This window comes from Poecilia mexicana, unplaced genomic scaffold (genome assembly GCF_051168715.1).
Source record: "Poecilia mexicana isolate PSO_F unplaced genomic scaffold, ASM5116871v1 scaffold_23, whole genome shotgun sequence".
NCBI lineage: Eukaryota > Metazoa > Chordata > Actinopteri > Cyprinodontiformes > Poeciliidae > Poecilia > Poecilia mexicana.
In genome coordinates this window covers 13285737-13298433 of record NW_028263392.1, presented here as the reverse complement: position 1 = coordinate 13298433, position 12697 = coordinate 13285737, and the positions used below count along the sequence as shown (strand labels likewise).

General features: G+C 38.6%; 1 protein-coding gene across 1 annotated transcript in view; it reads left to right on the top strand.

The window, feature by feature from the left end:
* LOC106918724 (ankyrin repeat- and BTB/POZ domain-containing protein 3-A) overlaps positions 1-12697 on the top strand; it is a 176770-nt gene that overhangs the window by 158870 nt on the left and 5203 nt on the right. The window contains exons 6-16 of the mRNA XM_014988708.2: positions 155-244; positions 2043-2144; positions 3860-3953; positions 4926-5061; positions 8014-8246; positions 9293-9471; positions 9682-9787; positions 11022-11124; positions 11204-11285; positions 12089-12157; positions 12237-12350. Of these exons, the coding sequence (XP_014844194.2) occupies positions 155-244; positions 2043-2144; positions 3860-3953; positions 4926-5061; positions 8014-8246; positions 9293-9471; positions 9682-9787; positions 11022-11124; positions 11204-11285; positions 12089-12157; positions 12237-12350 (1308 nt within the window). The remainder of the gene's footprint in view (positions 1-154; positions 245-2042; positions 2145-3859; positions 3954-4925; positions 5062-8013; positions 8247-9292; positions 9472-9681; positions 9788-11021; positions 11125-11203; positions 11286-12088; positions 12158-12236; positions 12351-12697) is intronic.

Sequence of the window (12697 nt, the reverse complement as noted above, 5' to 3'; positions counted from 1 at the left end):
AATATTTACAGACTCCACTGAACCCAGAAAAGAAAAGTGAAGAGCCTCAAACCTCAGATTTCCTTACAAACAACAAAAGAAAACGTGTTTATTTTATTTAAGGGAAGAAAACACAACATGAATCTCCGATGCGGCCATCTTGTGTTTCCTGCAGGGGATGACGCCTCTCATGTACGCCTGCGTGCGCGGCGACGAGGCCATGGTCCAGATGCTGCTGGACGCCGGCGCCGACATCAACAGCGAGGTCAGAGTTCAGTCTCTCCAACACATCACAATGTTTCTGTCCCAGTTTAATGTTTCATTCACTTTTGTTTCTGTGAGAACTTTGTCCCCTCTCCCCTCTCTTACCTCTCCTGTTTCTGTCTCACCTGCTCGCTCTCTGCTCGTTACACAAAGTGCACTGATAACAAACGATTATCGTTTGTCGGTTTTTCTTCCCACCGATCCTAAATAATAATCAGCTGATAGTCCCTCCGCTCTGCCCATCACTTCATTTCGCTTCGCGCCGCAGCTATCCAGCAGCAGTTTGCTTTATGGCGCATCAATAATACACCACTGTTACACAACCAGGTGCACTCTGTGTAACTCGCTGCCACGTACCGCATGAACTTTATTGCACATATTTGTTAAGTTGAAATAAGGCAGTAAAATAGCGGCATTGCAATCATAAATCATCGTTTTTCTTTTTTTTTTCTTTGCAGTTTTTCTTGTGTATCTGTATCGCTGCCCACAGTAATGATGGCTTCTTTAGATTTTTCCCTGTGGCGACTCGGAAGCAAATGACAACCGTTTGAAATCATTCAGGAGTTTATTACTGGATAAATAATTACTTAATTTGGAATAAATGTGTCTCTTTTGGAGGATGGAGACACATTTTGTTGATTTATTGCTGATGAAGATCCTACTAGAGCTTCGTCTGTGAAGATGGGGCTTAGTCCACCCAGGCGTTTTGCACAGCTGAGTGGTTGCCATAGAGATTTAAGGATTTCTCAGATATGCGTGTCAGAATCAAGGCAACATTTCAGGTTTGTTTGTGATGAGGGAGTAACATTACAACACGATGCAACGTTCAAAAATTTATTTTTTACATGATACTGCGCCTTTAAATTTTGTGAAAACGTGAAAAGATCTACCAGAATATGTGTGATTAAAACCTTTTTCAATGGGTCTTTCTAACTGTGCTCTGTCAGAGTTCCAGCAACTAGCTTATAGGTGCAATTTGGAGACATGCGCGCTTCTCTTCCTCCCTTAATTTGTTGCCACTGTGAAATCATTTTTGCCTTTTTTTCTTTTGCTATGTTTTGTTTTAATTTGATAATTGGGAAGCCTTAACAATGATCCAGAATTATTTAAACTGTTTTAACTGAGTCCAAACTCATCAGAATTTTAAAAAGTGAACACAACACACATGGACAAATAAATACATATAAATAATTATGTATACAGCAGTCACTGCCTCAGATTTTACTCCTCCTCTGCCGCGGCTGCTTGTAATTATAAAGACATTAATAATTCATATCATTACACAATAAAACACCAACGGTCCTGCTGCTGCTTAGCATCAGAGCCCAAATGAAATGCGACATCACATTAAATAGTTGTTTTTCCTCCGGGTGATTTTTGCAAATCATTTTGATCATTTAATCAGCAATAAAAACGCTGCTGAGCGACGCCTCCGCTTTGCTTCTGAGTCGTCACCTCCAGTCCTGCATGCGTTTGTCGTCACCGTTACATCTTCTCTCTGGTTTCGTTTGTTGTTGAGACGAAGCTCCACGACAAGGTGGAGCCACACCGACACAGAGAACCGGGTCTGGGCAGATGTAGCTCCTCATGCTTAGGGCGGGGATTTGAGATGAGGGGAAGGATTAAAACTTGCTCAAGATTTTCTGCAAAACTCGAGAGGAAAATCTCGGCCCGCCGTCTTGCCCTCTTCCTGCTTCCACCTGTCCTGCATACTGCTTCCTCCCCGTCTCTCCCCCTGAGCTCTGAATGTGATAACAGCTGTGTATCTCTCTCCCTGAACTTCACCTATGACTTCCCAGGTGCCAAGCACAGTAAACAAGCACCCCTCAGTTTACCCCGAAACGCGCCAGGCGACGCCACTCACGTTCGCCGTGTTGCACGGACACGTCCCTGTCGTGCAGGTAGTTACGTTAATGACCTGTGACCTCTAACCTCTGGCCCCCTGACCTCACCTTTGTACTAAAAAATACTGATAATGACTGTGCATCATCATAGTAATGATGCCTGAAGTCCTTTATTACTCCTTCCTTGGTCCTGTTGTGCTGTGCTTTAGAAGAGGAATTAATTGGCTCTGATAGTTCAATCGGGGTTCTGCAGAGTAGTCATCTGTAGACAGTATCTTACATAAAAGGGATCCGGCTTCACGGTACAGTGCTTAAACGGTAACATTTTATTTGAAGAGTTTTTGCACTGCAAACCCTAAACGTAAATCTAGCAGAGAATCTCAGGGAAAGCTTAAAATATTGGATGTTCACAGATGTTATTCATCCAATTTGACTGAGAAAAGCTGGTTAGAGACATACCTCAAAAGAACCAGACTACATTTGTCAGATTTATCTTCCACCATTTACTACATCCTAGTAAAATATATTGACTTTTATTCAAAAATGTAACATGACAAAATGTACAAAAGTTTAAGGAATAACCCTTTATTTGAAGGGCTGTGCATAAGACTGACCTGACATAACAGCAGTCAGGAACGTAATGGAGTTTTCATAAATGTTTACAACTGTTGTCACAAAGTTTCATTCAATAAATAATTACACTTTTAATGCAAACTTGACACTTTCAATGAAAGTTTTAATGCAACTTTGCATAAAAATGTCATTATTTACAGAAAAATGCAAACTTGACTGTTTTAATGAAAGTTTTAATAAATCTTTGCATTAAAAGTTTCATTATTTACTGAATGACACTTCATGACAATAGTCATAAACTTTAATTTAAGGCTCCTTCACACTCCTGACAGGTGCTGTGTTTATGACAGTGTTATGATTAATCTCAGAAAAATCTGGACATTTCTTAGAAATAGACATTATGGATTATTATTAAATGTGTCAGAGTTAAAGGGGTTGAAAACAGAACAAATAGGTAGCACACTTTTCAAAAAACATGTAATTCCTGCTCTAAAATACATCGACATTGTGATTATAAGACGCAGCGTTAGCTCGTGCCTTAAAGTATCAGCCAGCATATCTTCATTTTCCAAAGCTAAATCTTTAAAGTCATGTTTGCTGTTATATTGTTCAGTAGATGTTTTTGTTTGCATGTGTTGAAATTAAGGGTTAAATAATTAAAGTTTCACACATAAACACTTCTTTCTAGATCAAGTGAGATGCTGACTACTGATAACTACTTCATAAAACCCCAGCTGGAAACAACCCTGAGCTATCCTTTTAGGGGGCGTTAACTAGATGTACAGTTATGTCCCGACATTTAACAAGCAGAAAACTCCTGAAGCTGAGCTGAAAAGCGCAGCTCAGGCAGGATGATACACAGCCGCAGGGACACAGAGTGTCTTTCCACTCTTAGTATAAGATATCTTTTATTGGAGTAGTAGTTATTGTGCACATTGTTGCCTCCAGGATCTTTAAGCTATTAATATTTATGCCAACAATCAGAGTTTTGTCTCCAGGAAAATAAATTCTTCCTCCTCAGCTCAACATCAGTAGCAGAACTGAACGAGAAGCCGAGGCTGGAAGTGTGATTCATATTCAGAGTCTGTCCAGCAGCCGAGGCTTTTACTCTCGCCAAACCGAAATGTAACACCCCATGTCTCCTTCGCTTGTTTTCCCTCTCCTGTCCTGTTTGTTTCCCTCCTCCATTTCTCCCACAGTTACTGCTGGATAACAGAGCCAATGTGGAGGGCGCCCTGCAGGATGGGGCGGAGAACTACACAGAGACGCCGCTCCAGCTTGCTGCAGCTGCAGGTGCAATCTGACACGTCGATACTAAGGAATTATTTACTTTAAAAAAGCTCCTATTTCTTCCTGAAACGTGACTTTTAAGGCAGTTTGTGTTATTTGAAGTCTGCACTAGAAACTAGAGCAGTGTTTTTCAAACTTTTCAGGCTGAGGACCACTTAACGTGTCAAACTCAATAAATCAATTAAACATTTAAACAAACTCAATCATTTCCATTTTAATTATTTATTATTATTTTGAAGGATAGTTTTGTTTATAGAGACTTTATTATTCATTTTATTTGTTGTTCTGTTTATTTATTTTGGATATTCTCCAGTTCAAGTGTTAAATGTTCATTAGAATTTAAAGTTAATTGATCTTAATGTGTTCTTGCATTATTATTATTATTATTATTATTATTATTATTATTATTATTATTATTATTATGCCATTACCAAATGGTCTCAAACTGCAATATTATCGTTTATTGCAATAACTTCTGTGGACAGTTTATCGTCCAGCATAATTTGTTTACTTGACAGGCCCAGATGCTAAAGCTAAATTAGAGCAATCAGTCTCTCCAGTTTTTTAAAAATTTCTGTGGAAATTCGCATAAAGTCAACAGATCCCAGCATTTTTTCATACTAGTGCACAGATGTAAGTTTATTGCTAATTTTCTGAAAAAATGTTAAAAATCACTTGGTTTTTGTGATGCTAACTCTCCTGTAAGGGGCAGTATTTCTTACTTTTAACACACTGCTGCCTCAGCCTTAATTGATGTCAGATAGTCCGTGATCAATATGGCGAGCCACGAAAAGTCGCATGTAATATCATAAATAAGCACAAATATTGCAAAATTATAAATAAATTAACTTAATTATTTTTAAGTTATTAGGCTTGTTTCCATGCTAACATTTGAACTGTTGACCTTTAAGAACAGAGCAGAAGTAAACTGATGTGGTTTCTAATTCTGTAAATCTATAATTTTCTCTCTTTTAGGAAACTTTGAGCTGGTGAGCTTGCTGTTGGAAAGAGGAGCAGACCCCATGATCGGCACTATGTGTCGAAATGGCATCTCCTCCACTCCGCTGGGAGACATGAACTCGTTCAGCCTGGCAGCGTCGCACGGACACAGGTGACACAAGTCAATCACCGTAAATACACCTGCAATCCTATGAGTGAAAATAAGGCCATAGGGAGTAAAATACATGCTAACAATGCTAACAAAATCATTGAATTTTCTATAAATTGTTTTTCTTTTTGGTAATTTCACCATTTTTATGGTCAAGGCTTTTTATGTGGTGAAGTAAGAATTTTATTTACAGAGCACATTTTCAGCAACAAGTGCTTTACTTGAATTAGAAGCAACGTTTCATTCAGTGTACTATAAGCCTGGCGGGCCACCAGGCTTTACTTGTGCTCCCACCAGGCCTTATAAGCATTGCTATTTATTTAATTTGTTTTTAAATGTTTGCATTTTTAAGTCTTTTTAGTTGGTGTTCAGGTATTAATCTGAAAATAAAACATAATTATTAAGTGATATTTTCGCGAGTAATAAAAAGTCACAAATACCGGCATAAATAAGCGCAAATATTGCAAATATTTCCAAATTAGTACCACAAACACTTTGATTTTTATTGCATAAAATCACAAAAAGAATCATGAAATCCTGGAGGGACTGAAAAGATGTCCAATAATTTTTAATTTTAAGATTTTATTAATATTTTAACAGTTTGTGAACAAGTTTTACATTCTGGCACAACTGGCTCATTCATGGTCATGATTTGGCCCAAAGCGAAAATGAGTTACTATACTAGTATAAAGCTAGTATAAAGTACCGTGCCTCACTGACAGGGGGCAGTGCTGAGCCCCATAGACGCAACGAACAACAGGTGCTCTTCTTCTACGCTTTGAAAAGACTGAAAACAGTCGGGAGGGGGAAACAGATGGAGTAGAACCGTGTAAAGCCGCTCTTTTTGGCTCCCAGACTTTTAAAAATGAGAAACGAGAAAGTTTTCTCACAACAGAATGACAGAAACATTTGTGGAGAAGGATAAGCGCATGGACGTTACATTAAATAAAGGTGAGATTTTCAATTTTAATCAGAACAGAGAAAGAGAGCATTCAAATAAATATAATTATTTTTTCTTTCTTGCTGTTAAACTGTTAGAGACTTTAATTAGTTCTAGTCAAAATTAAAACACAGCTTCTATATTGTATCCTCGTCTCTGATCACCACAGTATCGATCCCTTCACATCCGTTCAATCTGCTCCTCACGGGAGATATCTCCGTTTCCGTGACGATGTGTTCTGCTGCACTTTACGGCCTGAATAAGATAAAACCTATTAGCATTCAGGGCGGCGGGGAAATGAAGTGGAGCGGAGAGCGACGGCAGCAGCACAATGCAGCATTATTAAGACAATCAATTATGGAGTGGTGATCACGCTGCGATGTGTTGTAAAGAGGCCGAGACTGAATTAGGGCTGGTTCTTCTCACGCAGATTATCTGCAGATTAAGGCTACTAACTATATATAATGTTCAGTTTTAATTTAGTTTTGACAGCAATCATTTTTAAGGATCTAAAATCTGTCGTGTTTTGATGGTGGAGGAAAGTAGAAAAGTCCGAGTAAATGAAGAAGAAGAAGAAAGATTAACCAGCAAAGAGTGTAAAATACACTGCAAAAAATACAAAATCTTACCAAATATCTTTGGTCTGTTAGTGCAAATATTTTTAATACACTTGAAATAAGACAAAACTAACTTAAAAGTAACTTTTCAGCAAGATATAGGAGCTTGTTTTAATTTTATAAGTGAAATATCAATAAAGCTCTTATTTTGATCAAATTGTATAGTAAGTAAGTTAGAACACTGTTAAAAACATCAAATCCTACCAAGTATTCTAGGGTAAATATTACTTTAACTAAGACAAAACTAACTTATAAACAAGATATAGGAGCTTGTTTTTATTCAATAGTCCAGTAACTATAGCAAGACGTTTTCCCCATATTATAAATAAAAATATCCATCTAAACTGTAACTTTTTCATTACTATTAAGGAATTATTTACTTAAAACAAGCTCCTGTGTCTTTCTGAAATGTTATTTGTAAATTAGTTTTGTCTTATTTCAAGCGTACAAAATATTTGTCCTAGAAACTAGATTAAAAATACTTGGTGAAAGTTTGTGTTTTTTCAGGAGAAGAGTTTAAATACACGGGGCGAACGAGAAGCACACATGAGACTAGGAAATTAATCTAATAATAAAGAACTACTAGGACTAAGAACTGTAATTAATCTGGAGTAACAAGAAACAGAAACAAGATCTAATCAAAGATTGAGACGAAGGAACAGAGAATAATCATCCCCAAAACATAAAATCAGAATAGAAAACATGAAACTCTACATGGACAGACCTCTGGCCCGACATTGATCAGCTTCACGGCGCTGCACGCTCCAACTCGCTGCAGCAGATGGAGCAGTGATGCGTTATCGAACTGGGATCACGCCGCATTTGTTAGAATCCATTCAGACCAGGGCTTCTGTTACCACTGCTGCAGCAACGCAGTCACGGGTCATGAGTCGATTTTTCATTTACATCATGACTTTTTAAAATATCTTTGGCAGTTTTTGATCTGGCAGTTGCCCAGAGTGGCATTAGAAAGGGGGTGCACAAACATCAGTTCAGTTTATTTATAAAGCGCCAATTCACAACAAATGTCATCTAGAGACAATTTATTAAAAATATACCAAAACTTGGCCGATGAGGGTTAAGCTCAGTTTTTCACATTAGTTTAAAAAGTTTTCTATCTAAATAAACCCAGCTGTGTTTCTATTACAAACATGTGCAAAACTTTGTTAGTATTCCTCTAAGTCCAGTTTTTAACCCTCATTTTACCAAAAAGCACCACAGGAAATCATTTCTGCCTGCAGCCATCAGACTTTACAGCTCTGAGTAACTTAAACTTAAGTTTTCTGGTTACCAAGAGAAATAGCTGCAGTGCTCCTGCGTGAATTGACAGAGCTAATCTTGTTTGGGTTTTTTTTTTACCCATGGTGCAACTCTGCGTTTTGTCTCCCTATTGTGCAGGAATGTTTTCCGGAAGCTCCTGTCCCACTCAGAGAAGGAGAAGGGGGACGTTTTGTCACTGGAGGAGATCCTGGCCGAGGGTTCGGATCCCGGGGAGAAGAGGCTGGCTCCGCAGGCCAACTGCAGCGGGACGCTGCGAACAGGAAAGGCCAAACTGCGGGCCCTGAGAGAGGCCATGTACCATAGCGCAGAGCATGGCCATGTGGACATCACCATTGACATCCGCAGCTTAGGTCAGACTTACTAATGCATGCCTCAGTGGCACACAAGCCTCCAGCTGTCCTGCAGATGTGCTCATGCTGTGCCCGTCCTGTCCCGTCCTGTTCCCACCCACTGCAGCTCGCCCAACCGTAAAACAGGAGCCGTTTTATCTGAGGCCGTAGTAACGGGTCAAAGGTGTGAACAGGATGATGGAGCTTTGTCCTCGCTTCTCGTGTTTTAAATGTGGCCGCCGTCAGCGTCCAGTGCATTCACCTCCACGTTTTAGTGAATCAGCCGGGAAGCCAGAACTTTGGCTTTGATACAAACAGGATTTACATTGGTAGAGGGAAAAGGAAAGTGTAAACAAATTACCTCAGTGGTGTGCGAAGGTCTGTCATGATAACAGATTTTATCTAGACGATAAATTGTCCACAGAAATTCTTACGATAAACGATAATATCGTTGTTTGAGACAGTTTTCCAGAACACATCCTCAAAGATGAATAAACTTTAAATTCTCATGAATGTTTAACACCACAACTGGAAGACATTTTAAATATCCCAGATAAGTCGTTTCTCCACCATTAGTACATTCAACAGAGTGTACACGAGCATGATTGACAGCGCTACGATCCTCCTCCCGGCTCTGATTGGTTGCTTCTGACCGGGAGCGGTGCATTTCTTCAGACTGCAATAGACACACTGGCATGACACAGAGACTAACAGATTTGTAAAAAACATATTTTTGTAAAAAAGCCTGCAGCTTTAAGATTTTTAAACCCATCTTCATCATTATGAAGGCAGAGAATAAGCAGCTAATTTTCTACCTTGCTGTGTTTTACGCTCACTTCATTTCCATCAATCACATTAGAGTCGTTATTAACAAGCACTTTTAATTAAACTCAGATGCTCCATTTGTTTTACCTCTGATTTCCCACTAACCCAACACTCATGACATCCAGTGGAGAAACATGATCCGTCTGTCTCCTGTGACTCTACCCTTGTTTTTCTCCATTTCTCTGTATTCACTCTCTGCGGTTTATTTTGTGTGTGTGTGTGTGTGTGTGTGTTTTTCCCAGGCGTTCCTTGGACGCTGCACACCTGGCTCGAGTCCCTGCGCACCTGCTTCATGCAGAACCGCCGGCCGCTGATCCAGGGTCTGCTCAAAGACTTCAGCTGCATCCAGGAGGACGAGTACACGGAGGAGCTGATCACACACGGCCTGCCGCTCATGTTCCAGATCCTGCGAACCAGCAAGGTCGCCGGGGGCTTCCCTTCACAGCAGCAAACCGCTTGTTCAGACTACAGACAAAAGACGGGCTGGCTTGTTGGGAATACAAACTGAATCTATTAGCTTCCTCATTTGCATGATGTTTTTTCAGGATTAGCAGGGGGAAACCAAGGGGTTTAAAGCCGCAGCATGTGGAAAGTTGTTGTCCCTAACGGTGCTGCTGCTGTGTGTCTGCAGAATGAAGTGATTAGCCAGCAGCTGTCGGTCATTTTCACGCAGTGCTATGGACCTTTCCCCATCCCCAAACTGACAGAGATCAAGAAGAAACAGACGTCACGCCTGGGTGAGCCTTCCCTTTGTGGAAACAGAATCATTTTTTATTTATTTCCATGTGTTTCTGACTCTTTTGTGTCTTAAATCCTTCTGATATCGTTGTGGACGATTGTCGCAAATCAGCATCTATCTTCTTTCCCTTTGTCCCATATACGCTCCGCTTGTTGATCATCATATTAGAAGTGTTTTACCACCATCTAGTGGTCAGAGTGTGAACAGCTGATTCATGGTTGATCTGATCTGCAGCTGATATAACAAATTATTTGTATTTTTGGGTTTGATGCATTTTAACGACATTAGTCAATAACAGAGAGCAAATTATTAATATTAGTATTAATTTGTAATTTATAGATAGGTAGAATTGTAGAAATTGAAAATGATGAGCAACTTTGCATACATTTTTCATCATTTATATTTATAACTTAAATTTAAATGATAAATTTAAATTTAGCATTTAAATTGTATGTTAAATAATGAAAAAATATGATACAAATAATTGTATATTTACATTTTTATTTTATTACAAAACAGGGAATAATCGCAACAATGTAAATTTTGGGCAGCAAAGTGCAGCTAATAGTTGCTAATTATCATTATTAGCCGTTTACTCAAATAAACAACCCCTAATTAAATAAACATTATAATATATTAAGCTTTTATATTGTTGGTTTCACATCCTGAAGTGAGTTACGTTGAGATTTCTCTCATTTTGTGATTATGAAGTGGATAAAAATAGCTTCATAAATTAAATGTAAATGTTTTAATACTGTAGGGATTTATTCAGGTACCATTTAATTCATTTCCTAAAAATACCATATAGGTTTTTAAATGGTAAATTTATCATTTTTAGGTTTTAACTCATCTTGAAACTAAACAAATGATACATCATTATTATAATTTTTTTTAGTCATCCATTTTGTGCTTCTGTTTATTACTTTAATTCAGTTCACACTTGCTGGGAATAATAACTTTTTACCTTGAAGTTAAGCAGGAAACTTGCACAGTGTTGCAGCGCCACCTGCTGTTTACATCAGAAAAGAAGCATAGAAGGAGCCAAACGTTAATGAGGGTTTTAGAGAAATGTTTTAGAGACTCATTGGAACAACAACTTGGAAAACAAATTAAATAGTAATTGTTTAATTTGGAGCGGAACCTCGATGTAAAACCAACATCAGCTTTTTCTTCTGCTGTTTGCTGCTCTTCATAATTAGTTTTCTTGAATAAAAGCATTTTGTTTTTCCCAGACCCGCACTTCCTGAACAACAAGGAGATGTCTGACGTCACCTTCCTGGTGGAGGGGAAACCGTTTTATGCACACAAGGTGCTGCTGTTTACAGCATCAGCCAGGTACTGGGAAGCTGCATGCAGACATGCTTGATTTTAGTCAATAAGATGGAAAAATTGACACGTTTTGTGTTTCAACCAGGTTCAAGTCTCTGCTCCAGAACAGACCAGCAGCAGAAAACACATGCATTGAGATCAGCCATGTCAAATACAACATTTTCCACGTAAGAAGTTGAATTTCTATTTATTTTTAGCAGGTTATATATGTGTAAGACTGGAAGCTTCCCCAGAAAACCTGCTGAGCCTGGTGGTTGGGTGTTAGGCCAGTCATTCATCCAGCAGTTGGTCGTGTTTTTAAGTTAAAAAATGTTTAAAGTTGACAGGAAATTTGAAAATATCACTTGATAATTATGTGTCATTAAAAGATTGGAAGATTAATGCCTGAACACCAACCATAAAGTCTTAAAAATTTAAACATTTTAAAAAGACTTAAATAAAAAAAAAAAGCAATGCTTAGCCTGGTGGGGGCACAAGTAAAGCCTGGTGGCCCACCAGGCTTATAAAACACTGGAGGAAACCCTACAATAAAACTGTATCCAAGATCTTTTCATTTACTTTTTCCATGTGAATTTTTGCACATATTTTGACATGTAGCTAATATAATCAACACAATAAGCGCCTCTTGGATAAATATCTATATATTTTTAAATATATACAGGAGATAATCCAGCGTAGAGACTCTAACATCCTGATCTGGTCATTCTTGTCCTTAATTAAACTCTTTCCTGTAGAGAAAAGTCCACAAATATCCTGAGGGATCTCCAAATGTTTTCAAATAACTCAGTTTTCCTGATCCAGTGATCGATACTTGGTCCTGTTGTTTTGTTCCAGTAAAGTACAATCACTCTTTTACATGATACCAACAGCTGTTCAGATTTGATTAAAAAAAGTATTTTTGGTATATGAAAAACCTGGATCTGGAGCCTTTTATTTACTTTCAAATGTGTTGGCGTGTTTTGTCTTGCAGCTGGTCATGCAGTATCTGTACTGCGGAGGCACAGAGTCTCTGCACATCCGCAACACAGAAGTGATGGAGGTACTGCAGAGGGTTTGCATGGCAGCGTCATCACTTTGAGTTTGTTTTTATTTAATCCTGCATGTACCGTTCCCTGCAGCTCCTGTCTGCAGCCAAGTTCTTCCAACTAGAGGCCCTTCAGAGACACTGTGAGATCATCTGCTCCAAGAACATCACCACTGAAACCTGCGTGGACCTTTACAAACACGCCAAGGTGGGAACACGCCTCAGACTGTGAATGCACCTGCTCATCTCCTCCCTCATTTAGTAATGCCTCAAATGACAGCTGATTTCTGAGAGGCTGTAACTCGCCGTTGTCTTGACAAAAGCAAAAAGAAAAAAAGAATGAAAAGAGAAAAAGTGAATGCTAGCTGGTGGATTCTGGTCCAAAAAGAAGAAAAATGTGATCAGTGCCTGTAATAAAATGTATGTAAACCAGTAAACAAACCAGTAAACTAATTAAATTACTATTCAGTTTTAGGAGTTTTGTGGTCAAGATGAAGACTTTTAAAGAAATTATAAGTCATAACAAACTGTTTGATTTTAAGTTTTTTTTTGAGA